The 27274-nt window shown below is 50.7% G+C and overlaps 1 protein-coding gene across 2 annotated transcripts; it reads right to left on the bottom strand.

The window, feature by feature from the left end:
• Nucleotides 1-319: 319 nt before the first annotated feature.
• On the bottom strand, nt 320-25841 carry PKM (pyruvate kinase M1/2). Of its 2 annotated transcripts, none has more exons than XM_060097053.1 (11): nt 25732-25841; nt 14958-15139; nt 14287-14378; nt 11364-11495; nt 10710-10896; nt 9701-9971; nt 8225-8375; nt 7493-7645; nt 4252-4418; nt 1783-1964; nt 320-1072 (listed from the first exon to the last, which is right to left on the bottom strand). In XM_060097053.1, the coding sequence occupies exons 2-11, from the start codon at nt 15109-15111 to the stop codon at nt 966-968; spliced, it is 1596 nt and encodes a 531-aa protein (XP_059953036.1). In that variant the 5' UTR covers nt 15112-15139; nt 25732-25841; the 3' UTR covers nt 320-965. The 2 variants fall into 2 exon arrangements, with proteins under 2 accessions (XP_059953036.1, XP_059953035.1); XM_060097052.1 differs by lacking the exon at nt 4252-4418 and adding an exon at nt 3703-3869.
• Between the last annotated feature and the right edge of the window lie 1433 nt (nt 25842-27274).

Genomic DNA, 27274 nt, shown 5'->3' with positions numbered 1-27274 from the left:
TTACTCCTGGTTTACCCATGAGCAGGAGGGAGGGGGCCTTGTTGCTGCCTTCTCCAATCTTTGGTCCAAATAAGCTGTTAAAATTTCCCCAGCTGCAGGAGCTTTTAGACCCCAGGGTGCTGAAAAGGGTAACCTATATCTTAAGACAGTCAGCGACTGCTTCCCCAGCACGTCTGCACACCAGGGGACAGGATGGCAGGTGGCCTGAGTTGTTACACAGGAATACTCACCAGGAGCCACAGGGCTCTTACCATTTTCACCCTACTCAGAGGGCAGGGTTCAACCACCCACCCCCCCATCAGAAAAGAGAGGAAACAGGTGCTTCAGCTGTTGTTTATTGACATACAGGTAGGCTCTATAGCAACAGGCCCGGAGGCAGCTGCAGTAGTGAGGGAAATGGAAGGTGGAGGGTGGAGTGTTTGTCTGCAGCAACAGTGAAGAGTGAAGGAACAGAAGTGCACAGTGCCCAACAAGGTGGGAGTGAGGGAGGCTGAGGGGGCTGGAGAAGCAAGTAAGGGCCAGGGCCGGAGTCTGCTTAAACTGGAACCTCTGCCCCATTCCCTAAGGCCCCTACTCTTAGTCAACTATCTCCTGATCCCACGCCAGGGCTGGGAGTTCTCTGGGTATCCATTTTCTACAAGAACTGAATCAAGTACACAAAGGAAGAGAAGCAGGAGCTGTTGCCCTCTATGTGAAGCTCTGGGGCCTCCAGTCCTGCCTGCACCCCTCTTTCGTCCCTTGCTCAGATGGGGCCACATGATGGGTGGCCCAGCTCTGAACTACCCCACCCAAGCAGGGTCTTAAAAACAGCCGTGTTTCACAGAGGCGTTAATCTTCTTCCCTGGCGTCCCAGCCCACCAGTGCCACACCACAGCCCCAAGTGAGCACTACAAGCATTGCTGGCCTAATGGATGGGTTGGGGAAGGGGGATGGGACAGGGGCTGGAGGAGGGGCTCCGGGGCCCATCACGGCACAGGAACTACACGCATGGTGTTGGTGAAGCCAGAACCAGGGCGCCACCCGGTCAGCACAATGACCACATCTCCCTTCTTGAAGAAGCCTCGGGCCTTGCCTGGAGGAAGAGAAGAGGGGCTGATGAGTGAAGAATCAAGCCAAGAAGGAATGCACCTGGGAGACTGCCCCACAGTCAGAGGAAGCTAAGCAGGGCTGACGGGCCTTTACTCCCTAACACCACAAGGTGGCGCTAGGCTCACAGCCCAGGCAAAGGGGATGAGGGAAGCCTTGATATATCCTTATGGCTCAGATGGCAGAGTCGGCAGGGACCTTTGGACATCATTCATTTTCTACTCTAGAGGGTGGAGAGCCCAGCCCAAGGTCACAGCTAGCTGCTTCCTCTCATCACATGATATCCTACTCTTATACTGGGACAAAGGCCATATGAATACATAATTTGTACGTGTGCTGGCCCCAAGGGCAGGAGCTCTGGCTAATTTTATGAAAAACCTCAATAATGAGCAGATGCCAAAGAATGGACAACCCCGATTATCGAGGATCCTTTGCTTTGGATCCCAGACTGGAAGAGAGTGAGGAGAGAACCTGGGGTGCTCAGCCCCACAACTCAAAGGCCCCTCTTCCCTCCTGGGCTCAGCCCAGGACTCCAGGGAATGGGATGAAGGATTCAGAGAATATTCCCAGTGAGGACAGCTAGGGCTCTTGCACCCAAAGGCCAACATGTTCCCCCTTCTATAGGGTCTCAGAGAGACCAGTACTCAGGCACCTTCTCCACCCCTCCACCTCTAGCCCTTGCTCCCAGCCACGCACCAACATTCATGGCAAAGTTCACCCGGAGGTCCACGTCCTCAGCCCAGGCCTCCTGCACTGGGTCCTTACACACCACAGGGAAGATGCCGCGGTACAGGTGGGCCTGGCGAGCTGTCTGGTGATTCCGGGTCACAGCAATGATGGGGGCCCGGGGGCGATATCTGGACACCAGATGTGCAGACCTGAGATGGGGGACAAGCAGACGAGAACTGTTAAACAGTGTCCCAGGAAGCTCCTCAGGGCCTTCAGCAACAACTCACCCTCTAATCCAACTCCCTATGCCAGCCTGAGGCTCTCTGGACATTTCAACATCTGCTGCCAAGTCTGGGACGGCTCATCATCCTGTATCGTCCACAGCACATAATTCTTCATAGCTATGCTACCCATCTGCCCTACCCACCTCCCAACAGGCCAGGGCCCCAGGATCATGCCGACCCAGCAAGGTCAGTTTCCCCCACTTACCCCACATGGCCCGTACTTGGCAGCAGCTACAAGCCAAGCAACATGGGAATAGCACCTGACTCTTGACATTTGCAAGAAAACAGGAGCAGCGCCCACCAGCCCCCCTTGGAATCTACAACGCAAGTCTTCCCTATTGCCATGCCCTCTCCTGACTCCACGTGACCCCCTGGGTCCCTGAAACAGTCCCAGCAACTGGGCTGTAGAGCCCCACAGTCAAACCTGAATATCTAAGTGAGGCTTAGAAATATAGGTGCTACCCAGGAGGCAAGACCAGGGGATGGGAGTGTCAGTGGGGGAGGCTCTGCCTGTGAAGGTCCCTCTGGAGGGGAGAGGACCCCTGTACAGCCCCAGAGCCAGGTGCTTCCTTCAGCACTGACACTGTACACGTGTGGCTGCAGATGTGCCTCGGGAGGTAGAGGGGCCTGCAGGGGGAACTTGGGCCTGGAAGCTGTGAGGACACTCAACAGGTGTCAGGGAAACTTAAGCCATGTCACAGCAGAGGGTGCCCTGCGTTAAGGCCTGGCCTCCATACAAGGCTTTCAGAGGGCAGCAAGTGCTAAAGTCAGGACTTGCTGAGTGAAATCCCAGAAGCCTGGAGCTAAAAATAGCCAAGTAGCAAAGGCTGGACTTTTTCACAAAGGTCAACCCAAATGGTGGGAGCTTTTCATCCCGAGCCCTCTACTGAGGGCATCTGCACACATCGTGTGTCCTGGTCCTAAAGGCAATCCCATCTGCTGCTCCTTTGTGCATGGGGCTGCCTGTCTGCTCCTCTCCACCCGCCTCCTCCAGGAAACCCTAGCTGCCCTGTGGAGGAGGAGCACACCCCAGACCCAGGGAGGGAAGCACGACAGCCCAGTGATCTGGAAGGGGCCCCGAGCCTGAGGCCGAGCAGAGGCCTCTCAGCCTGGCTGCACGGCCCAAGTGCCAGCAACACACCACGGTGACCTCTCCTGGGCAGCACCCACTTGTCTTTGGGACTCAAAGACCGATGGGACGGGTGCACCAACCAAACAGCATATCAGCAAACAGCAGTAATTTTCCACACTGAACTTTTTGAAGAGCACATAGCAACTAGAATAATTAAAACTGGTTATCCTTTACTTTTTGAGAAAAACAGCTTTCAAATATCAACCATTTGTCATCAGTCTATCTGTCTATGTAATTAAGTCTCTAGTTCATTGTGAGGGTATAAACTTGCTTTGGACCCAAATGGTCTGACACGCCTGTGAGTGCTGCCTGGGATCCTGTCCTTCAGGCCCAGGGCAGGGGTTCTGCTCGCTCCCAGAGCCTGGCCAGGGGGCCAGGGGAGCTCCGTCCCTGCAGGGTCCCGGGCACAGGCTGAGGGGTCTTACCTTGGCTTGGTGCCATCTGAGCACCGTTTAGTGCACTGCTCCCAGGACCCCCAAGGAAAGGTGCCGCCGAGCTGGGTGTTCCCAGGGAGCCGCTGCCACCTCCTACCTGCCAGACTTGGTGAGGACGATTATGGCCCCACTGCAGCACTTGAAGGACGCCTCCACGGCACCCACGGCGGCGGCTTCGGTGGGGTCACTGGTAATGGGCGACAGGCGGCGGAGTTCCTCAAATAATTGCAAATGGTAGATGGCGGCCTCTGCCTCACGGGCAATCTAGGGAGAGGCAACACCGGTCCAGAGGGACGAGAGGGGGACAGAGCTGTGTCAGAGCCGTGTCACACGGGAGAGGGAGGGGAAGAGTCGCACAGACAGCTGGTGAGGAGCGTGTCCCTGGGTGCAGAGGCCAAGAAGAGCCCAATCGCTGGAGGTTCTGAGCTAAGCGAGATCAAGACTCGCAGGAACCAGCCCTTCACCAGGCGCCTGTGACGTCGCTGTGCCTGCCGAGCTGAAGGACCCTGCGGTCCTGGCCTGCCCTGACTCCCTGGCTAGCTTCCTGCAGGTGAGAGGAGAGGTCCTGAGTGCGAGCCCCACGTGCAGGGTTGGGCCCTGGCTGTCTTCTAGAGCGGCTGGAAGTTACCTGCCCTCGGGGCCCTACCTGCCAGACTCCGTCAGAACTATCAAAGCTGCCGCTAAACACTTATAAGAAGCCTCCACGCTGCCCATGGCCATGGCTTCCATGAGGTCTGTGGAGTGACTTGAGGCTCGCGCAAGTTCTTCAAACAGCTTGAGGTGGAACATGGCTGCCTCAGCCTCACGAGCTATCTGTAAGGTTTAGGGGGAGGGGAGGGGAGGCAAGGAAGAGGGGAAGGTACCTTAGGTTAATTGGCTAAGTCTGTCCTTCAGGCAGATGCAAAGAGGCAGGGTGATGAAAGCCCGCTTAGGGATGTGTGGAGGATTTCAAACATCAACTGCTACTGCTTCCCCTCCAACCGAGGGGAAATTGATTCTTCCGTTCTGGAAGGATCTATTGATTTTGGAAGGACTTTTTGATTGGCGGTGGAGGTGGAGGGAGACAGTATGGTGGCAGGCTCTAGTGCCTGGGCATGGAAACATGCAGAGGCTGGGCCCCCGGGGCTCCCGGGCCTACACAGCTCCCTGGCAGGACTTGACCACGCTGCCTCATGAGCACAGCTCACAGGAAGGAACAGGCCTCCCTCCTCACATGGCTGTCTGGTGGTTACTACCAGGGTTCATGCCTGGCCTCCACGCACACATGGAGTGCTTGCTTGGCTTCGGACACAGGGATGCTACCAGCCTGTCCAATGGCATGCCGTGCAAGCACACTGAGCAGTGCTGGAAAACTGAGGTCAGACAAAGCCAACGTCACGCGGCTTGACGCGTTCTAAGCAGGCGGGTGGAAAATTGGCGAGCTTTGAGGTCAGGAGGAACAGCCATGTGAAGAGACAGGTGCCTGTGGAAACACGCAGGTAAGTTTAACAAGACATTTGATTAATTCAAATGATTAAAAGACCCATGAGAAAGCCACTGAGTTATTTACAGACCACCTGGCTCAGATAACACCAAGAGTTAGGAAGAAAATTTAAGCTTTAGAGGGTTATAATGCAATTACCAGCATCTTAGAAAATGATGGGTGAGGGAAGAATCAGGAATACCACCTCATTAATTTGACAGGATAAGAAGATGAGTGGCAGAATTTGCTAGGTTAAAGGTTTTCTTCCTGCAAGAATGGAATGCATGCAGCCCAAAAGGACAGGAAACATGAACAGGAAAGAGAACCATACCTGGTACTGTCTAGCCCTTAGTTAAGGGATATCAACTGCATCAGTGAGATAAAGGAGAAAGCAGTGGACAGGTAAGAGGGGAAGCTGTTGGCCAGTGTTAACTGGTGACATGGACAGGAGAGGCCTGTACCAACTGTTCCAGACCCCATAACTTATCTCCTGAGCAATGCCATGCAATCCCAGTCTTGCAGTTCTAAGGTGTCTGTCTGTTCAAAGGAAAGACTGGGGTATGGAAAAACAGACATGGGTTCAGAGCCCAGAGTCTGGTTCTTAAGACTGTGACCCCAGTACAGGCCCCACATGGATACCTGTCTTGATCTCCTGCTAGATGAAGTACCATGTTGCAGGAGAGAACACTGGCTTCGGAGTCAGCAGATCTGGGTCCAAACTCAAGCCCTATTACCACGTACCCGCATCTATAAAATGGGGTGACATCTATCTCACTGAGGTTATGGAGATTACGTCAATCTACACAAGGACTTAACAGACATTTAATAATAGTAGTGAAATTTAACGCTAAGGCTATAATTAAACATATCCTATCGAATTCATTTCATAAATAAGGCCTTGAGAGGTTAAATTTGGTAGAGACATGAAAGTCCCTACAGTCTATGTGGTTTCATGGTTCCATAAATCAGGTCAAGGTCACTCTCGCATCTCAGAGGCAATGGGGCCACACAACTAAGCAAGGCAGTTATAGAGAAGGGATGATGTGTGGAGACCCATAAACACAATGGCAGCCACTCTAGAGGGGAGAGGTTCAAGGTCCACTGTCCCCCAGGAGAGAGGAAGCATTCACCACTGGGGCAGTTTTGAGAATGACCATGAGCCCAGAGTGCATGAGCATCTGTGACAGCAATCATGTCACACACACAGAGGGTGGTATATCAGCCAGGAAACACAGCTGTCCCAGGGACAGGGATTGGTCTCTACCAATTTCATTATGGGCAAATCCACCCGGGTGCCAAGGACAGACCAGAAGACATCTGTAGTCAAGATGTCTTGTTTCATGCCTGAAAAAGTATTTAATATAACTCTCATGTCTTCTCTGGAAGCCATCTAAGCCTAATAATCACATAGAAAATGAAGGAAGAAAGGACGATTATCTAGTCCAGACGTTCTTTTGGGGGGATTGTTTTAAATCTGGGGGAATGCAGGGGAGGGGGTGTCACACAAAGGGCTTGGGGTCCTTTGTTGGCTGGAAAGCACCGTTTCAGGATAAGAGGCAAGTTCACTGAGCTATACATTATCAACAGCGACCTAGGGCTGTTGTGAAAGTTCATTTGTAACACTCGTTTTCCCAGGCCTGATGACCCATCTTGTGTTAACTCTTCAGTAAGCTCTAGAGCAGGAGCAGCCAGGCTGTGGGACATGGCAGAGCGGGAGACCCTTGAAAAGCTAGCTCCCACAGGAGAAAGAGGAGTGGCCTCCAGGGCTCCTCCAGATGCTCTCACCCCAGGGCCAGGTGGGATCAGCCAGCCTTCCACCTGTTTCTATTTGTGGGCCTGTCACCCATCACTTAAACCCCACTTTTTAGTCTAGGGCGAGTGCAACAGCTCAGCAAAGCAGGCGCTGCTGCAGGCACCATGCAAGGCCAGCCTGCAGCCAAGTCAGTGCAGGCAACAGCCTCCAGTGCAGGCCCAGAGGCCCCCGTCAGGGAGGCACCTGGCTGGGGACAGGTGGGGAATCAAAATGGAAGCCGAACAGGACAGCTGCGAGCAGGAGCTCTTGGCCTTTTCCAGAACAGGGCAGAGGTACTCAGGTCCTCTAGGCTGTCCAGAGGAAGAGGTACAGATATCCCAGTACTTGAGCCAAGGGAAGGATTCACAGTCCTGCAGACAGGAGTGACTGTGCTATGGCTGATGAAGGAGGCCGCCTCCAGAACAGAAGGAACTAGGAGATGGGTGTGGGCAGGCAGGCAGAACAGAAAAAAGACAAGACACCTCCACGCCCCCAGCACACACCTCCTCACTCTGCTTGTGACTTGGAGAATAAAAGATCGTGGGCGCAGAAGCCTAAAAGGTGTCGCTCTGTGCCAGAGCTCGCCTCCACCCCAGCCCCAGCCAGGGTGATAGGCGGGCCCCAAGAACTCACCAGGTGTTGCATGCGCACAGCTTCCAGCGGGTAGTCCCCTTTGGCCGTCTCTCCAGACAGCATGATGCAGTCGGCTCCATCCAAGACTGCATTGGCCACGTCACTGCCCTCAGCCCGGGTGGGGCGAGGCTTCTTGATCATGCTCTCCAGCATCTGGCAGGGGACAGGGTATTCGTGAGACGTGGCCTGGGCCATCTTCAGACACAAACTGACCCCCTGGATCATGTGTATGTGCAGAGTACAGCTCTGTGTAGGTGCACGGGGCAGGGGAGGGGTGGTGGGATAGGGTGTGTGTGTGTGTGGCCTCCAAAGCTTCCCTGTGGGGTGTGTGTGTGTGTCCTCCAAAGCTCCCCGGGGTGTGTGTGTGTGTGTGTGTGTGTGTGTGTGTGTCTGTGTCCTCCAAAGCTCCCCGGGGTGTGTGTGTGTGTGTGTGTGTGTCTGTGTCCTCCAAAGCTCCCCGGGGTGTGTGTGTGTGTGTGTGTGTGTGTGTCTGTGTCCTCCAAAGCTCCCCGGGGTGTGTGTGTGTGTGTCCTCCAAAGCTTCCCGGGGGGTGTGTGTGTGTGTGTGTCCTCCAAAGCTTCCCGGGGTGTGTGTGTGTGGGTGTGTGGGTGTGTGTGGGTGTGTGGGTGTGTGTGTGTGTGTGTGTGTGTGTGTGTGTGTGTGTGTGTGTGTGTGTGTGTGTCCTCCAAAGCTTCCCTGTGCAAGGATGCAAACTCGGGAAGAGGCACATACCTGCGTGGCACAGATGACAGGCTTCCCAGCGCGGTTGCACCGCCCAATCACCATCTTTTGAGCAAGAAAGACCTTCTCCGCAGGAATCTCAATGCCTAGATCACCACGCGCCACCATGATCCCATCACTGGCTTCCAGGATCTCATCAAACCTGACAGGGAAATTGGAAAAAGAGAGAGGTTATATGGAACAGGGGCCACAAGTAAGGTGACGCAAGTTTTCCTGGGATTCTCTGACTTAGCCATCCTTGCACCAGGACAACTACCCACGACATCATGATGGATGCATGGAGGTGGTGGGGTGTTCCAGCTACTTCAGTCCCCCAAAGGGGGCCAGCAGTTCTGCTTGTTGGGCTTCTTTAGCACCAGTATGGACACATCACTGGGGGAAAGGGGAGGGGACGAGGTCTCCTCCAAAGTCCCATAGGCTCATTTCCTCTCCATCTGCATCTTATGAGGCCCCTCTTAAGGTGTCTCTCTACCATCTTCATTCCAGTTGGCACTTCCAGGGCAGAAAGGGAACCCAAGGCGGCTGACTGCTCCTGACACAAAGGTCCGTGGCCTCTCCCAGCCAAGGACACTTGAGGGCTGCTCCTTCAGGGGGCCCCCTCCAACTTGCTGAAGGCATGAGAATATGGCTTTGCCTGACCTGGAGCCAAGGTCAGCAAGCACCCATGGCTTATCAGGATGGCACAGGGAGGACCCCAAATTTCCCGGTACAAAGGACATCGACACAAAGCTGAGGATGGAAAGGCCACAACAGGATGACTGCTCGCCCCACTCTTCCCAAGCACACACCTAACCCCACAAGTAGGTGTGGGGTGTCAGCAGCGCTGGGTTCTAGTAGGGAACCAAAGAGGAACAGATGTCCCCCAGCTGGCCTTACTCATAAGGCCCTACCTGGTGAGCACTAGGGAGGTGGTGGACCTGTGCTGGGACAATGTGGACCTGAAGGAGGACGGCATGCTTTCCCCTCAGAAGCAGATACCATGCCAGAGCTGGCCCAGTCACCAAGCCGGCTGCTTTCTAAGGCAAGACAAGGAGGCCCACGCTTCAGTGTCAACACCAGGCCCCGAGCTTCCACAGGGCTCCCAAGGGAGGGAGTCCCTTCCTGAGAGCCTGCTGTCTTCCCCCTTGGTGGTCCCCAATTCCAGCAAACAAAGGCAGTGTCAGGAGTGCAGCACAATGGCTCCTGAGCCTGGAAGCAGTGACCCTGTCCTCTCCAATGCTGGTCTCTGGGCTCATGGAACAACATCAAGATGCTCGCACCCCAATCACCTGGGAAGCTTTTGTTTTTTTCCTTGAAATACCAATGCCTTCCACTCCCCCTCGTAGGATATTCTGATTCAGTGGGTCTGAGATAAGCTTGAGAGTCTCATTCTGATGGGCAGGTAGCCAAGTATTCACAGGATATATCGTGCTCTTCAGAAAGCTGGGCTGGGGCTGAAGGAGGCAAGGGACAGTCGGGTGGACTTACCTCCGAACTCCCTCGTGATTCTCAATTTTGCTGATTATCTTGATGTTCTTTCCTTTCTCTCCCAGGACATTCCTGACTGCATGGACATCAGATGCCTTGCGGATGAAAGACGCAAACACCATATCCACATCCTGCTCTACCCCAAACTTCAGATCCTGGATGTCCTTTTCTGAGACGGCAGGCAGGTCCACAGCAGCCCCGGGTAGGTTCACACCCTTCTTGCTGCCCAAGGAGCCACCATTCTCCACCTCCGTCACCAGGAAGTCAGGACCTGTGTGAAATGGAGTAGGTACGAGAGGCAGAGCCACAGGGGCAAAATTGTCCTCACCAGGAAGCAGGCTCTCCCCAGTACAGAGAACTGGGAAATAGCACATGGTGGGTGCTGGAGCCACACTGCCAGGGTTCACATCCCAGCTCCACTAACTGTGTAACCGTGGGCAAGTCAATTAACCGCTCTGTGCCTCAGATAAATAGGGATAATAATATCTACTCATAAGATGGTTTTAAAATTCAAACAAATTATCATGTAAGATGCTCAGAATAGTGCCTGGCACTTAAATGTTAGCTCTCATTCCCAGGCACACTGGAGTCCTCTACGTACCCTACTGAGGGGATGGAGGAGGGAAGCAGAAACCCTAAAGTAGTGAAGATGAGTAAAGAAATCTCGGGAATTCTCTGGCGGTCCAGTGGTTAGGACTCCACGCTTTCGTGGCACACAGCCCAGGTTCAATCCCTGGTTGGGGAACTAAGATCCCACAAGCTGCACCGCAAAGCCAAAAAAAAAAAAAAAAAAAAAGAAAGAAAAAAAGAAACCTTCTCATCTCCTCCCCAAGAGTTCAGTTAAGTTGGAATGAAATCTGTTTTTGAGGCTAGGAGTTTATTATAAAAGGAATTTCTGAGAATATAGAGATCCAATCTCACTGCCAGCCAAATAAGCTATCTTCTACCAGAGAAACTTAGAGACGGGAGCTGGTTTTAGGCAATTAGACCCTGACTCTCGCGTACGTACCTTTCTGCTTCACCAGCAGGGAAATAAGGCCGTCATCCACGTAGATCTTGCTGCCCACATCCACCACCTTGCAGATGTTCTTGTAGTCCAGCCACAGGATGTTCTCGTCACACTTTTCCATGTAGGCGTTATCCAGGGTGATCTTGAGTGTAGCTCCCTTCTTCAGCTCCACCTCGGCGGTGCCGCTCTGCAGACAAGACAGTAAACCACAAGTCCAAAGAAGCCGGGCCCTCCTAGCGGGAGAAGACAAGCTCTTTCCTCCAGGGAACAGGAGCAAATCTCAGCTGCAAATAACAATAAAGCCTTTTCCTTTGGAAAGAAATAATCAGACTGTCTAACTTAGTATATTTCAAGGAAATAACCCAAGAGAAACCTAGAATGTTTTAGTTATACTATTTAATGATAGGGGAAAAGAGACAAAGAAATTGCTCCCCCAAGTCAGAGACTTGGAAGTAGGTTTGGAGTGTAAAAGAGGTTCCTTTCTGGTACTGTTTCTTAGCGAAGTAGATCAAATCAAGACTTCTTACAGTGATGGATAAAACTCTCATTTATAGACCTAAACTCTGAGAAACGTGGCTTCCAGCCGGGACAGACTGCTGAGGATGTCTCTGGGGTCCCCTGCACCTTTCTCCAGCTTCTCCCCAGGATACTCACGCCCTTGATGAGCCCGGTTCGGATCTCAGGTCCTTTAGTGTCCAGGGCCACAGCCACTGGCCGGTACAGAATGGGGTCGGAAGCAAAGCTTTCCGTGGCTTCACGCACGTTCTTGATGGTCTCTTTGTGGTACTGGGGGAAAGGAGGGGAGATGATAAGCGTCCTCCCACACACTAGGATCTAGGACCGGCACTGAAGCTGATCACTCAGGAAAGAGCTGTGGCTGTTCTAGACCTCCACCTCCAGCGTATACACTCACGCTGCCCACTCCCCGAGCATCCTCTACCGGCTTACGTCAACCCCCTGGGCCTCTACCCACTTGTACCACAGCCCTCACCCACTCTAAGGGCAAATCTTAGGAACTTTGGAATATTTACGTTTTGGTGGCAAGACATGTCAACATAAAAGAGCCTTGTCTCCCTTTTCCCCCTCTAGGATTCATCAAATACCCTCAGCAAATAAAGCAGACGACTGGGGTAAAAAACCTAGGACTTCTATCTGGATAATACTGATCTGGCCATCAATGTCAGACTGATAGATCTGGTAATTCTGAGCTTTTCCTCTACTGATTACAACTGCAATTCAAACTCAGTTATTTACTTAAGCTAACAGTGGCCCAAGCTAAATAATTCACTGCTAAGGTCATGCAGGCCTAGTTCTGACAATCACACTTCCTGCAGTCTGATCAGAAACGGAAGTGGAACAGAAAGAGATGGGAATACGCCTTTCTCCGAACTAACTGACCTTTGCCATTTCTCACTTGCAACAAATCCTGGCTTCACTCTCGCCTCTGAAGCCCTTTCTCTTTTTCCATTTGCCATTCCTGTTTGACTAAAAAGGGACTCAGAGCCAAGATGTCAGAAGTTCTTCGTGGGGGCTTCCCTGGTGGCGCAGTGGTTGGGAGTCCGCCTGCCGATGCAGGGGACACGGGTTCGTGCCCCGCTTCAGGAAGATCCCACATGCCGCGGAGCGGCTGGGCCCGTGAGCCATGGCCGCTAAGCCTGAGCATCCGGAGCCTGTGCTCCGCAACGGGAGAGGCCATAACAGTGAGAGGCCCGCGTATCGCAAAAAAATAAAATAAAAAAGATCAGATGCAACAACAACAAAACCAATAGATCAGGTGTAGACATGTGGATGTCCCTCTGTCAGAGTGAGAGAGAAAAAGCAATTCCAACGCTCTGCTTAGAAGAGTCTTTAAAATTGTCAAGAGCTGGAAAAGCATGTCCCAGCCACTCATCAAACTAACACTGTTTACATTATATAATTAACATTAGAACAATTTCAGATCAGTTTCCAAAACCCTGATCCCAGGGACCACACAGTTTTATCCTGGTCAAAAACCTCAAATTAAACCCACAAGAGGGACTTGGGTGTTTTGTTTTGTTTTTTAATCCCAACTCTAATCTGGGAAGATGAGTTAAAGCACAGATAATCTCCAAATGCCTCTTGTAGTTTAAAAAAACCAAAATCTCTGAGCCAGCCCCGCTCCAGCAGGGGCAGATACCACTCGCTCTTGCCATTTCAGAGCTGTGTGGTATTATTTTACTGGATGGAAGAGGCCATAAAGCCTAGTTAAAGGTCAACTTCTTAAAATCTATTTCTGCTACTCCCCCTGCACACAGGAGACCCTGGCACAGGCCAGCAGTAGGGATCAGTTGTGAACTGACATTTAGTCATGTCTTTAGTTCTCTCTTCGGACTAAGCTAACACTTGCAGGAATGCCTAGTGACTCTTGCCGAGGACGCCCTGCCTTTGGAAAATTACAGAATGCCATCCATGGATGTCTTTACCTGCCCAGGGTGCCTGCTGAGCACAGTTCATCTAAACTTGGTCAGGCCCCCATGATATTTGGAGGCCGGACACCTGCCAGGCCATAAACTTTATGGAACATGGGTTAGAAAACCTACAATGAAGATTCTCATGTTTCCAGAAAGGAGGAATTCACCTCTCAGACTGCACTTCCTGAGGCTTTATTTTTAGCTGAAACTGAACACCAACTTCCAAATGCCAGAGGGCAACCCCTCACCTCCTGACCTTACAGAGTAGCATTTTCTTTATCCTGAACAGGAAATACAGAGGTCAAGAGGAGGGAAAGCTTGCCTCCCCCATTCCTCCTCTGTTAATACCATGATGAAATCCCATGGCCTGTGGTTGAACCTGAAGGTTAGGCACTGTCCCTCAGGCTGGTCCCACACTCCTCAAAATGAGTTTGTTCTGATCTTGGGAACAGAAGCACGAATGGAGCACTTCCCAGTAGCTGCCACCTGGTCCCTGGGTAAGGTCCAACGAGTCAGGTCAGCTCATCAACAGCCCCAGCACTAAGACACTCCTTCCAGACTGCTGGGGAAGTATGCTGACTTTACTTTATTTTAATGTACCAAAACCCCCGGGAAGGGACAGGCTGGGAACACAATGCTGATTAGGTAGGGTATTATATGCCAGATAGTGTTAGTGCATTAGACCCAGTCTTCACTTGCAATAATGGAAATCCTTCTCCTGGACCTGCCCAGTTTATCTTGGGTCTAAACTAGGCCAGAATAACCTGTAAGGTAACTTACTGGTTCGTCACTGCAGTTATGAGCTGTTACAGAAACCCTGGGGCAGGAGTGTCAAGCTCCATGGGTTAGAGGAGTTTCCAGGAGAACCCTTGCACACTTTCCTTGCTGAGGGCTAATGGAGCACAGGTGTTGGGGAGAACCAGGGCCAATTACAAAGGAGGTCTTCTTTGCTTGAGGAGACCTGGCCACTTGAGATGGCAGGAGACGGGGAAGAGAAAGTAGGGATGGGCTGGTGAAGACAATCTTCCCACTGGCTGTAAAACCCACACTTTCTTGCCCAGTCCACCCTGGCTAAATGAACACGACATCCCCACCCCGTTTCCTACAAGCTGCCCCAGTGGCCAAACTAGCCAGCCGAGGCGCACCTCATGAGTTCCATGAGAAAAGTTCAAACGAGCCACGTTCATTCCAGACTTAATCATCTCCTTCAGCGTCTCCACTGATCGGGAAGCTGGGCCTAGTAGGAAAAGAAAAAAAAAAAAAAAAGTTTTAAAGTCATTAAGTGTTAATTATCCAAAGGAGGAATAACACTTTAAGTTTGCTTCAATTTAAAGAACTCTTGATAATTTTTACCCCCAAATAACTCAAAATTCTTTCAAAAACATACATACGACTATTATTGTGCTAGCCTACTTTCTTAATTTAGAAGGACATCTCCCATTTCCTTCAAATTCTACAGGCTCCATCTAATTAGGAAAGCCTAGGTAAGTCTTGGCCAGCCCTTTATGCTCTCCCTGAAACCCAGCCAGATGTCCAACTACAGAATTCTGGTTGTACAGAGCATGTCAAAAAGATCCTTCCCTAGATCTCTGAGATGCTCTACTAAGGAAGATACCCTCTAAATTTTACCTTTAGCAGAACGCAGAAAGCATAAAGAATTCTTTACTGCAAACTCCTCTGACCAGTTCTCATAAGAATCTCTGTAGCATCTTGCTCAGTACCCAGGTCTGCCACATTTATTTAGTCTTTTCAGGAGAGGAAAGGTCACTGTCTCAGGAAGCCCATGTTTCGGGGGGAGGGGGCACCCCCCACTCACCAATGGTGCAGATGATGCCGGTGTTCCGGGCCGTGATGGGTGGCGAGTCAATGTCCAGGCGGCACATGTGCTCCAGGAATGTGTCAGCCATGGCCGCGTGCAGCTGCTGGGTCTGAATGAAGGCAGTCCCGGCATCACTATGGGGCTTCGACATGGCTTCTGAGGTCTTGGGTCCAGGGGAGCTGAAGAGAGTGATCAGTTTGAGAAGCCTGAGGCGGCTATAATATACAGCTTGACACAGGAAGCTGCTTCCTGCTTACACATTAACTCAACAAGCATGCTTTGTTCAGAAGCCACAGGGAGCCCCGCCACACTCTGGCTGTGTGGGTGCTCCTCAAGTCAGGCCACGGGCTCACGTTATTGTGAGCAAGTGGAAAAGGCCTCAAAGAACAAGTTAAAACCACGTACCCAACACGTGTACGTCCCAGGCATCCACTGTAAGCATGCCTCCCTTACACTGGGCTAATATCTACCTCAACAGCATCCCTGCTAATCCTATAAAAATAACATCAATTTACATGCACTGCAGGAGCTTCCTCAAAAGGAAGTTGCAACCAATCTTCCAGGGATATAAAAACCCACCCCTAGTTTAGTACCTTGGTGAATCTAGAACTTTGTATGAAAAGCTGTCTCAAAGCTACAAACATCTGCTATGGGGAGGGGCACCCACACTTCCTCTTAACAATCCCCAACCAAACCCAGAGTGACTTTCCTGGTCATAGAGACAACCACTATCCAGGCAGTCCTCCTAGTTCTGGAGTCCTAGGTTTTCACTAACCCACAGGACCACGTAAGTCCATTACTCAATTCATCCTAGGCTGGAGAGTAGGTCCCAGCCCATTGACAAGCAATAAAAACCATTCCCTGGACAGGAAGCAAAGTTCAGCCAGAACCCTGAATGCAAAAATCTTTCATCCCAGGCATCTGTACCTAAAAATTACATATGGTACTTTTGGTCAGAAGGACTTTAGGACGTGCAAAGCAATTTGCATCAAACCAAGGATAACCATAATGGTACTAGTCTGGTTCTAAAATTATTACAATTACATTAACAGGAGAGTTGCACTATGAAGAAATTAATGCTTGTCAAATCCTTCCCCCAGCTGATCTTCTAATGCACCACCCGATTCCCTTTCTAAGACTGACAAGTACGCCACTCGCAGTGACAAAGACCATCTGTTCCAGGTAATTAATCAGCCCAGGTCACAATCCTGAACAGGGGCACAACTGCCCCCGACCTTTGCTTTTCTTCATTACTGACTTTACAACTAAACTCACTCAGCCGGTTAGTTAGCTGATTACAGACAGAGACGTGAGAAGCTTCCAGGCAGTGTTTCAAGAACCATCAGGGAAGGATGTGAGCCAGAAGCCTGACATGCCTCCTCAGAATGCCATTCCTTTCCTCAAGTTTTCAGACCAAGGGTTACTCCTTCTCAAATCCTTTGCCTAAGTGCTTCAGCCCAGGCTCAGGAAGAAGCCCTTCTTTCGCCCTGTCCCACCACCTCCTAAATCTCAGGGCTCCAAATCAAGGCACCCCATACATGTAACCCTTACTCTGCCTCCTCCTCCATCCCCGACTCTGTGGCCTCTCTGGGTGGCTCGAACAAAGCATCCATCTAAACCCATCTCTGCCACCCTCGAGAAGTCCAGAAAAGCCCAAGAAGCTTTGCGACCAGTTGTGAGTGAATTTCCTGTAAGCTATTGAAAACTGATGGCTACAAGTCCCCAGCTACAGAAACTAAATCTTTAAAAATGAGTAAATAAGATACCAGCTAACTATTCCACATGGCATATATACTGTTCCTTTCAATATGTGTTTCCTAACTCCCTACAACATACCAGGTACCAAAATGAAAACAACATCCTCTCCTCCGTGACCTATTTGGTTTTGTATCCCTTAGCACCAAGTACTTGGGGGTATTCCAGTTGTTTACTGAATGATGTTTCAGAGTATCTTAATGCCTCTTTGTCAAAATCAAAGTTATACCTATGTCCCTTTCCCCACCAAATCCGAGGAACTTTTGAATTCCTGACAGCACGGCCTGGGCAGCCAGGGTCCCTTTACCTGCACTCACGGTTGAAGTAGGGTGTATATAGCTCCAGAGCACCTGGGCTTAGGTGAGTCTGGCTGTTAAGGGAACATTACTGAAGAGATGGTGCCCGGTGGCACACCAAGGCAACTGGAACACACAGGCCTTGCTGTGGCCTCCAGGCGAAGGGAGTCATCCAGTCCGAGGACTGTATCGTGATCTCAATGAGTGGGTTGAAGTAACTAACCCGACTCTTCTTAAAAATCATCAGTTGGATCTTCTCTAGACCTGAGACGTTAGGGTCTCCTTGCAAAGACCTGGCTGGGGCCACTGATTGTGTCACACCTTGTGTTCTCTGGGCTTGGGCTTCCGGTGACAAAATGCTCTTTTTTTGGCTCAGGGTGGCTCCTTGGTCCCACCTGCAAAGACTGCTCGGAGCTGAGAAAGGCTTGCCCTGAAGAACTGTATAAGGATTAAGGTAAAAGCTGAGTGCACCTAAAGCTCTTTGGGGTAATGGAGAAACTACCTTAAGAACCAGGTATCCAGGTAGTAGTAGGTAGTAGCTGTTCCTAGAGATTCAGCTATGTTATAAATGAAAACACAGAAGCCACCCAAGAAAATACCAAGAAACTGGTAACAGAAAATTCGCAGGTAAGACAGTTCTTAATGGCTCCTTTGCAATGCTTTATCCCCTCCCCTAACACCCCAAAGACTGCCTTCCTTTAAAGTCTCTTTAAACCTTGGTTTACTAACATTTCACTATTCTATACAAGAACCTGGTCCCTCTCCCTTTTCTTTGTGGGGGTTGGGAAGGGGCAATAAATTAAACATACATAACAGGACTGGAAGGATATCTAACAAAATATTATCAACATGTTATCTGGGTGGTAGGATTACAGCAAATTGCAAATTTCTTTCTTCTCCTTACTAAAAAATTTACTGATACTAAACATTTTCATAATAAGAAAAATTACAAATGTACCTCTTCTAACATGATATATTTAAAAGCATTCTGGTAAAAGTGTTGGAATTAAAACAAATGTGAAGCTCCCCGTTCCATTATTCAACTGCTGCTCTAGGTACTTCAGGAATATTCTAAACACAGTAGAGGTGGGATAATGCATCTTAGGCCCTAGATCACAAATGCACTGCAGGATAGTTTCACTGACCTAAGAAGGTCAACCTTGGGAATTCCCTGGTGGTCCAGTGGTTACGACTTGGCACTTTCACTGCTGGGGCCTGGGTTCAATCCTGGTTGGGGAACTAAGATCCTGCAAGCCACACAGCACAGCCAAAAAAAATAAAAAATAAAAAGTCAACCTTGATCTATTCAGAATCTCAAAGTGCAAAAAAAAAAAAGTTAATATGGTCCATAGGACAACTCTGTGCCAAAAAACCTGTTAGTCACATGCCCAAATCCAACAAAATTCTTTTCCTGTTTAGTCTGTCCTCAAGCATCAGAGCAAAATCTCTGTGACAAGGATATTCTGGTACAGAAGGGCTGCCTCAAGGACAGGAGATGCTATTAACAGATACAATTATACTGGGCTCAAACACTAACCCTATTTCACCATCTCAAATTAAATCTGAGGTCTGCAAGCTCTGATCTTTTGCTTACCCAGGTTACTAGGTACAAAAATAACAAGTGAAATTTTGTTTGAGTGCATTTGCACACCAGCAATCCAAAAGAGCTGGCTTATCAGCAAGTCCATCCACATTCCTACAAGATCTCACCACGTCCTTAAAGACCTCTACCAAACTAGGGACTTCATGTCTCATGCCCAGGTCACCAACTGGTTTTCTATCCCCTCAGGCTCTGCCCCGGAGCCTCCCTTGCAGGGAGGGTCAGGGCTCTCCTGCCCAATGAGCCTCTTCTCCGGAGCACAAGCTGCCCATCCTACCTAAAACACACTCTGGACTCTCCCCCAGCCCCTGGACAGCAGCCTCAGCGGTGGTTTCTCAGGGCAGGCCTCTGGGAAGAGCTGCCCTCCCTCAGGCTGGCTGTCTGCACAGTGCCTGCCAGCAGACGCGGCCAGCTCATGCCAGTCTGACTCACTACAGCATCCTCCTCTGCAGGAGGCACAGACATGCAGAGGCAACCTCCAGCCAGCCGTGGAAGCCCAGCATAGCCACTGATGGCGGGCAAATGCTGTGCCCAGGTATGGGAGCCTTATTCTTGAGCCTGAGCTCCTGCTGTAGGACCTTCCTCAGAGCCATTTCTCCTCTGTGAGAAACGAGACACCATCAGAGGCCTCAGTGTGTGTGGGCCGAAAGGACGGAGCAGGCACAGTCACAGCTCAGCTCCAGGGGCCCCTACTCCCACCTTGCCTTTCTCAAGTGGCTCCTGACTCTTTAAAGCTATAGTTTTGTTTATGCCAGACACAATTCTTTGGTCACTCTTCAGAAACCTGAGGGTGAAAATCATAAAAGAAAAAATACCCAACACCACTTAGTGTCAGTACTGTTGGCAGGTTGTTCTGGGAAAGAATCACGCTTCACTCCACCAATTCTAGCTTTCACAAAAGCCCACATCATTCTGCCCTAGTAAACCAGCCTGGCCTATGAGCCCGCACCTGCATAAAATCTTTATTTAACCAGCCAGGGCTCCCTGCACCAATTTTTGCTCTGATGCCAATCTCACCATACAGACTAACTCAATAATGATGGCACCTGGTACCTATGATTGTGTTTCTCACTCTGACATCCATTTGCTACCTACACCTCTTAAGTCTACAAGCCAGCATGAAGGTCAGATTCCCAAATCTTCAGAACACCAACATCCATTAGAAAGTTTGCACCACAACGTGTTGGACAAGGCATTCAGGCCAGCCTGCTCTCTAAGAGCTCTGTTCCTAGATGATGGAGCAGAAAAATGTAATTCCCAAGACTGGCCCTAATCTGACTATGGTAGCAAGAAGATCAAAATGGGTGCTTGGCAAGCCACAGAACCTAATAAGGTCTGAAGTGAATGGCTGTTCATCCTCATATACAGTTAGAGTAATGACAACAGTATTTGCATATGGAGTAGGGCAAGGACAAGCAGTTTTTAGCTAAGAGATGGGAGTTATATTAAGTCCATTCTACCCTCAGCAGGCCCCGTAACAGAAAGCAAAGTCTGGTGTCACCAGGTTACACAAAACAAAATGAACCCACCTGTAGGTTCAAGTAAAATTCCCTTCTCTTTTATTCAGGGCTAGAACTAAGTGACAAACATTATAAGCAGGAGCCCAAGGTCCTATTTCAAATCCGAGTGTGCAATAGTGCACAAAAGCTGATACTAAATGAGCCTACCCACAAAAGGACCACTCAACTCCAGGGCAGGAAGTCCCGACAGAGAAACCTCTACCATCTCAGATGCCGAGGATTTGATGGCAGATGCTCGGAGAAGAGAACTGGTTCAGTCTGAAGGAGGAAGTTTACATGAACCTTTTGCTGAGTTGTGGTCCTTACTAGGCTTAAAATTATGAAGCAATGCTTCAGGGCATGATATTTACACTCTGGAAGCAGCAAGGAACCCGGGACACTGATTTAGGGCCTTTGCAAGTCAGGTACAACACCAGGATGGGTGATGGCCTCAGCAAAGGGAGGCACTGGCTCAGCATTTAAAGGAGGAGCTGCCCTGCATCGCAGCTGCGGGGAGAAGAAGGGGGGAATGAAAGGAGAAGGGCAGTGCCAGCTCTCCCAGAGCACTGACCTAGTTACTATACCTGGTCTTCCTGCAGTAACCATCATAGGTTTGCTTCTATTTTGTTTTGTTTTGAACTAAAGAAAGAAATATTAACACCTGGATTTTTACCACCCAGAACTGACCATTAATATTTATCCAGGGAATTCCCTGGCGGTCCAGTGGTTAGCACTCTGCACCTTCACTGCCAAGGGCCTGGGTTCAATCCCTAGTTGGGGAACAAAGATCCCGCAAGCTGTGCAGTGCAGCCAAACAAGCTGTGAAGTGCGGCCAAAAGTTAAAAAAAAAAAATCCAGATTTTCTTTAGACTTAAAACAAAAATTTAGGGCTTCCCTGGTGGCGCAGTGGTTGAGAGTCCGCCTGCCGATGCAGGGGACACGGGTTCGTGCCCCGGTCCGGGAAGATCCCACATGCCGCGGAGCGGCTGGGCCCGTGAGCCATGGCCGCTGGGCCTGCGCATCCGGAGCCTCTGCAACGGGAGAGGCCACAACAGTGAGAGGCCCGCACCGCAAAAAAAAAAAAAAAAAAGTTTGCCCATGTGTTAATCTGCTCTCTAATGTAATAACAAAAGAGGGATATCAGGTATCAGGATAGTTTTGTTTACCAAGTCTTTATTTCCCTGCCTCAACTAGATCAAAACTCCAGCACTCCCCCAAAATGTGTACAACTTTGTCTCATATACCATGACTGACTCAGCTGACCGAGAAATTATTTTGCACTCATCACCTGAGATAGGAGTGATACCAGTTGTCTAAAGTTAAATGTTATCTGTTGGTTGATTAAATGTTTGGAAGGGCTAGGACTCCTTTCAGAGAATTTGTTTTTTTTAAAAACTGCATCAGCTGAGCTGGTCCATACTCTGAAATGCTATGACCAGCAACCTTTCTGCCCTATCATATCTGGTCTTGGCATCTCCCCTACTAAAGCCCTTATCTGACCTCCAAACACAGCTTGCTGGCGTCAGGAAAGAGAGGCTTACAGTTCCCCAGGAGTTTTGCCTATAGAAAGAACTGGGGGAGGTGAGTCGCAGAGGCCACCAGAAGTACTGCAGGCTGGCTCTCCCTCCTACGTGCAGACCAGCACAAACCAATGAAGGAAAAACGGCCTCAAGGGCGGGGCTGCACCACTTGGTGGCCGTGCCAACCTCCCCTCCTAAGCTGAGCAGTAATAGCAGGAGGCTAAAAGGTAGAGCAGAGGCTGCCTGACCACCCACGCTGGCTCACCTTCCCAAAACAGCTTCTTTAACAAAGCCCCAAATAATCAGCCTGTTCATTTATCTAGTCTAAGGCTGGCTTGTGGTTAAAGAAAAAGAAAAAGAAAAAAAAAAAGGAAGTTCCCAGAAGTATGGTAGTGTTACGAACGGTCTTCACTGGGAATTCCCTGGCGGTCCAGCGGTTAAGACTCGGCAGTGAGGGCGCAAAGCCCCCACACCCACCCCTACAAAAAAAAAAAAAAAGAATGGTCTTCATTTAGTTCTATTCCTATCTGTATCAGAATTGATGCTTAAAGTGATGACTCAAGGTCCTATAAGACCACTGACGAAATAAATCACATATTTCACAAGATCCTCAACAAGGTTGCAAGAAAACTCTGCTCCCACGGACAACTCAGTCTTGCGGTGTACCAGTTAACTGGGGTTTGACTGTGGATATTTTGAATAATTCAGAAATAAAGATAATGTCAAATGAGTCATTTCCCCCTACCTTCACCTCAGTCTTAGCTCTTATCCAAAAATAACACACCCCGGTGTGCCTTCATAAAAGCTGAAGAAAAATAAAAACCCCTGTAGTGCAAGTTTGTCATCAAGAGTTGCATTTTTTTTCTACCTTCCTGCTCTCAACCATTTCCTTATTACTTCCACTGCCTCAACATTAATAAACAGCTTTAAGAAATAATATGGCTTTTCCTGTGACCCCACATTAATGTCATAATATTCAAAGCACAGAAGCACCTCCCATAAGGTGCTAGCTCTGTCTAGAGAAACAGCTACCAAACTTGCCAAATCACTGGGGCTGCAATTCTTAAAGACCCAATAATGCTCTTGGCTAAACTGTGAATTCAACACTTAAATTATTTACTTCTAATGCAGTGCTTAAAGTGAGAGCAGCTACCCTAGACAGAAGACTAATGTCCATATATTTAGGCTCAAGTCCAGTAACTGAGAAATGAGTTCAAGGACATTCTTTAAGTCATCGTTATTCATGTCCACTACAACACGTATTCCCAAAATGGCTGCCATGCCCACTGCACAAGGCTCAGAAATACAGGTGTGCAGACTGTATCACCTGGGCATGAGGCTCTGCTATGCTGCACCTAAGCGCAGTACAGAGAGCCTGGGGGCCTCCACCAACCATTTGTCACTTAGTTGAGACACTTTTAACTGGGGGAAATGCATGCTTCATTATTTGACTCACTGAAAGGGGAGAGGGGACTTTTTAAGCCGGCAAAGACCACAATGCAGTTTCCCCACTCACCCAATCAAGAGAGTTCTCTTAAAAGCCGATAAATTCAAAGGTTGAGTCATCTTCCCCAAAGCCTCCCCCACCTACACACACAGGTGATGGGTTACATACTCTTCCCCTCAGAACAGCCCACTGCATTCCCAACAGCATCCTCAGGCAACCTGAGGGCGAATTATTTGCTAACAAAGCTGCAGAGTCCTGACCTAGGCCCTCCTCTCTACCCCAGGGAGTGGCCACACCCTCATTACGGCTAACAAGGCGCTACTGTCCTTTGCCTCTAATCCTAACCTCACACTTAACCAGCTGGCTGAGCAAATCCCAGAACCCTACCAGGAGTGGGTGGGAATGGAACAGGTGAAGATTTCAGTCTTGGGGTTCCAAGTTTGTTTCTACTCTTGTAGCCAAACACCAAAGGCTGCAAATCATCCCCCTCCTGCCTTCCTTTGTCTAGAGGACCAAAGAGCCCCTGTAAGCAAGTGGAGAGTTGAAGAGTAACATTATTAGTTACTCTGTAAACATTGTACCAGGATCCCGGAGGGGACTGGTTTCCAGGAGACGTCTGCTATTTAGAGAGCCTAATTCCCAAAGATTAACTATGAGTATGTGTTTGGGGATGGCAGACAGAAGAGGAGCCTTTGCGTTCAATTACGGTTTAAGTCACTGCGCTCAGTGACCAAAAGAATACATTTGGAGGCATCTCACCTGAGATTAGACACTGCACTGAGTATTCAACATATATCCATGTAGGTGTGTATATATCAACCAATCCTTTCAACAATCAAGAGGAAAAATGTTACAAGTTACACATGGGAAACTGAGGTCCAGAGGCTGAACTCCCACCGTTACTCAAGTCAGTATGTTAATGAGTTAAACCTGATCTATAAAAAGCCCGTTTCCACCTTCCCAATGCCTCTGTCAATCATGCCCGGACCTCAACTATCAGGCTGATTTGTGCAGAGGAGGATCAGTGTCCTGGGCTTCAAGGACACAGATAAGAAGCCAAGGGATGCCTCTCCATTACTGGGTCTTTAAATAACCTTCAGACTGGAAGGTGCTTTCCTGCTTCTTCAAACCCAGTGTGAGGCCTCCTCCCCTCAACCCCCAGCAGGAAGTGTGTACCTTCCTCACAGCACTTACCACTGATAACTTTCATGTTCTTTCCCTAATTAGACGGTGAGTTCCGTAGGCTATAACCATTTTAACCATCCTGTGTCCACGCCGCTCCCCAAAACAGCTCTTTATACACGAGTTTTTATTGAGTGAATGCAGGCACGTGGCACCAAGCTCTTGACGTATTTCTACTCTCCCCATAACCTGCTCCCACCCCAACCCGTGGCCTCTGCGCTCTACAATCGGCCGCATCTGTTAAGTAACAAGAAGCAGAGGCGGGGAGCCAGGTGAGCGGCTCGAACGCAAGGAGGCCTCTGAGCAGCATGCGGAGGCTTGTCGGGCCAGAGATGTGCTTGGCCGGTAACGGGCCCGAAGGTCAGTGGTCCGCGATCCCGCGGGGCGGGGCGATGCAGGGCGGGTCCCGGGCCGCTACGTGCAGCCCCGCCTTGGCGGGATGGAGCCCAGTAACCTCCTAGGAGCAAGAGCAGCCCTGCGGCCGCCCCATCGTATTCAAGGCGGCACAAAACAGGAACGCGCCACCACAGGGCAGCCACCCTTTCTTCCTCTGCAGCAGGGAAGACCAAGAGTTACGTAACCCTCTAGCTGCGCCCCGGGCCGCCGCTGCATCTCCCGGCCGCACGCGAGCCAGCCCGCCCAGCCGCAGACCACAGCACTTCGGGCGGTGACGCCGGGACGTGGGCCCGGGGCTGCAGGAGAGCCCGAGACTGGGGAACTCTGATGGAGAAGGGGACAGGACTGAGATGGGAGACCGAGGGGCGGGGGCGGGAGAGCAGGCGGACGTGACCAGAACAGAGGGGGAGGGGCGAGGACGCGGGTGGCGAGGAGGAGGCTGCAAAGAAGAGGGATGCGGTGGAGCGAACGTGACCAGAGAGGAGGGGGAGGGGCGGGAGCCAGGGCATGAATGAGGGAAGGTACGAGGAGGGGACAGAATCCGAATGGAGGAGGGACGGGGGAGCGGAGCTAAAGAAGGAGTTTCAAGGAGAGGTTACAAAGAAAGCATCAGAATGAGGGAGACACGGACAGGATGAAGACGAAAAGCGAGTATTAAGGGTGAAGGGGAGGAGGCGAGCGTGGGAGCAAAGTGGGGAGGGAGGAGGGAGACTGAGGGAGGAAAGGATCAGATTAGGGGAGAATAAGGGGAGGAAGACGAGGATGGGACCAGACAGAAGAGGGAGGTAAAGGGAGGGGAGGATGGGACCAGACTGGGGGTGGGGGAAGGTCAGGGACTGGGGCAGAAAAGGGGCTGGATGACCCATCTGCCTTCGGAAGAAGCAGGAGCTGGGGGCTCTGAAGAGGAGGCCCTAGGCGCGGGCAGCCTTTCTCGTCTCTCCAGACCCCAACCGGGTGAATCTAATATGCCACGGATCCTGCGCCACACTGAGTGCGCAGGCGGGCCAGGATTCCGCACTGGCAGGGGGGACGGAGCCCCGGTAGGGACGGATGGCCCAATCTCTCCCCAAGCTCACCTCCGACGTCGTCCGGCTCGGGATGCGCTGCTACCGCAGAAAGGTCTGAAAGCTCGCAACGCGTCGCTCCAGTGCGGGGATCAGCTACCTCAGCCTCAAGGTTATCCCAGCTAAAGGGCCGCCGCAATCCCTCCGCCGCCCCGCCCCCCACCCAATCCTGGCTCCCAGCTCGCGGGGCCCCGCCCTTCTGCATCCTCGCCGGGCACAGTCACCTTCAGTAGGAGTGCTGCGGAGGCGGAATGGGCGGGCAGGTTGCCCTTTGGAGGAGAACTACATTCCGTGGCGGAAGGACACGTTACAGAAAAATCGCAGCACTGACGTCCTCAGCGCCCAATGGGGAAGCTGCGAGGCAGCAGGACCCGCCCCCGGAGCTCCGGGGACCTCACCCCACCCCCAGGCCCCCCGGCGCCCGGGCCACCTGTTGCCGCCAATTTGGAAAGCTGGACCAGGGCTCTTCTCTTGACCCTTGGCCCAGGCCGCCCCAGCTGAGCTGCCCTGGCCTACCCAGATGATGCCTAGATTTATGGGTCCCAGGCAGCATTCCCCCAGCCCTGCCCTGCGACTCCCCGCCTCCCCCCGCCCGGGTGCCCGCTTCACTGCACACCCCGGAGACTGAGCCGAACCCGAGGTTCGCGAGCCCGAGATAGGATCAGAGGTGGGGAAGGATGGTGACTCGTGGGATGGTTGGAGGTCTGGGCCGTCTTCGGAGGGGCTCCGACACTGGAACGGGGTTAGGGAGGACCAGGGAGGGCGGAGTGTGCATGGAGCGGGAGCACGAGGCCCTTTTGTTCTTGGGGCTAGAACAAAGAAGGAAGTTGGGACCATGTGAATACTTAAGTAGGGGCTAGAGTCCTGCAGAGCGAGTGCCTGAGAGTAGAAAGTGAATAGAAGGTATTCGTATTTTTTGTATTTCCATCAGGAAATGTCACAACGTGAGAGCCCGTAATCTCTGCCGAAGTAAGCACTTGTTTCCAAGCTTGTGTATTTAAATCAATTATTGTTGCTTTTCCTACATTCTTCTCTAAGACATTTTCTGATTTCCCAGTAACTAGCCAATAACAAGTGATGACAGCAGTTATCAACGAAACAGCTGTTAACTCTTGCCATCTTTCAAGAGAGCAAGTTTTGAGAGCAGATACAATGTTGCCTCGTTAAAAATCGTGAATACGATTATCTTAGGTTCTTTCCTTTTCCTGGAAAATGAGACCAAAGGGTGTGACCTGCTCAGGCAGACACCCTGCCTGCAGCTGAATCACAGGCCTTCATTATGCTTTCCTGTTAGCTCAGATAAGCTGACAAGGAAAAAGTGACCACCTAAATTTGTTTGAGATAAAATATTTTAATTTCTTCTGTAAGTCCTTTCTGGTCCCCTTAGTTGTAGATAGGAAGTAAAAGCTTGGTTATTGAGGTGGTAAGAGCACATGAAGTTGCTGAGAGGAAAAAAAGCCATGCCTCACCAGGGAGAATCAGATTCCTCCCTATTCAGAGAAAGAGGGATGGCATAAATGGCCACCTCTGGCCCCTGAGCTAAACATGAACTAAG

Source organism: Mesoplodon densirostris, chromosome 4, assembly GCF_025265405.1.
Source record: "Mesoplodon densirostris isolate mMesDen1 chromosome 4, mMesDen1 primary haplotype, whole genome shotgun sequence".
Lineage (NCBI taxonomy): Eukaryota > Metazoa > Chordata > Mammalia > Artiodactyla > Ziphiidae > Mesoplodon > Mesoplodon densirostris.
The sequence above is the reverse complement of the archived record's forward strand: the minus strand, read 5'-3'. Positions and strand labels throughout refer to the sequence as shown.

What these genes read in the sequence shown, in the direction of transcription:
- PKM (XM_060097053.1), bottom strand. Translation starts at nt 15,111, where the DNA reads ATGTCGAAGCCCCATAGTGATGCCGGGACTGCCTTCATTCAGACCCAG. An exon ending in AATCACGAGGGAGTTCGGAG is followed by an intron (nt 8,376 to 9,700) that starts GTAAGTCCACCC and finishes TTTCCCTGTCAG; the next exon opens with GTTTGATGAGATCCTGGAAG. An exon ending in CTGTGCGCATGCAACACCTG is followed by an intron (nt 4,419 to 7,492) that starts GTGAGTTCTTGG and finishes TAAACCTTACAG; the next exon opens with ATAGCTCGTGAGGCTGAGGC.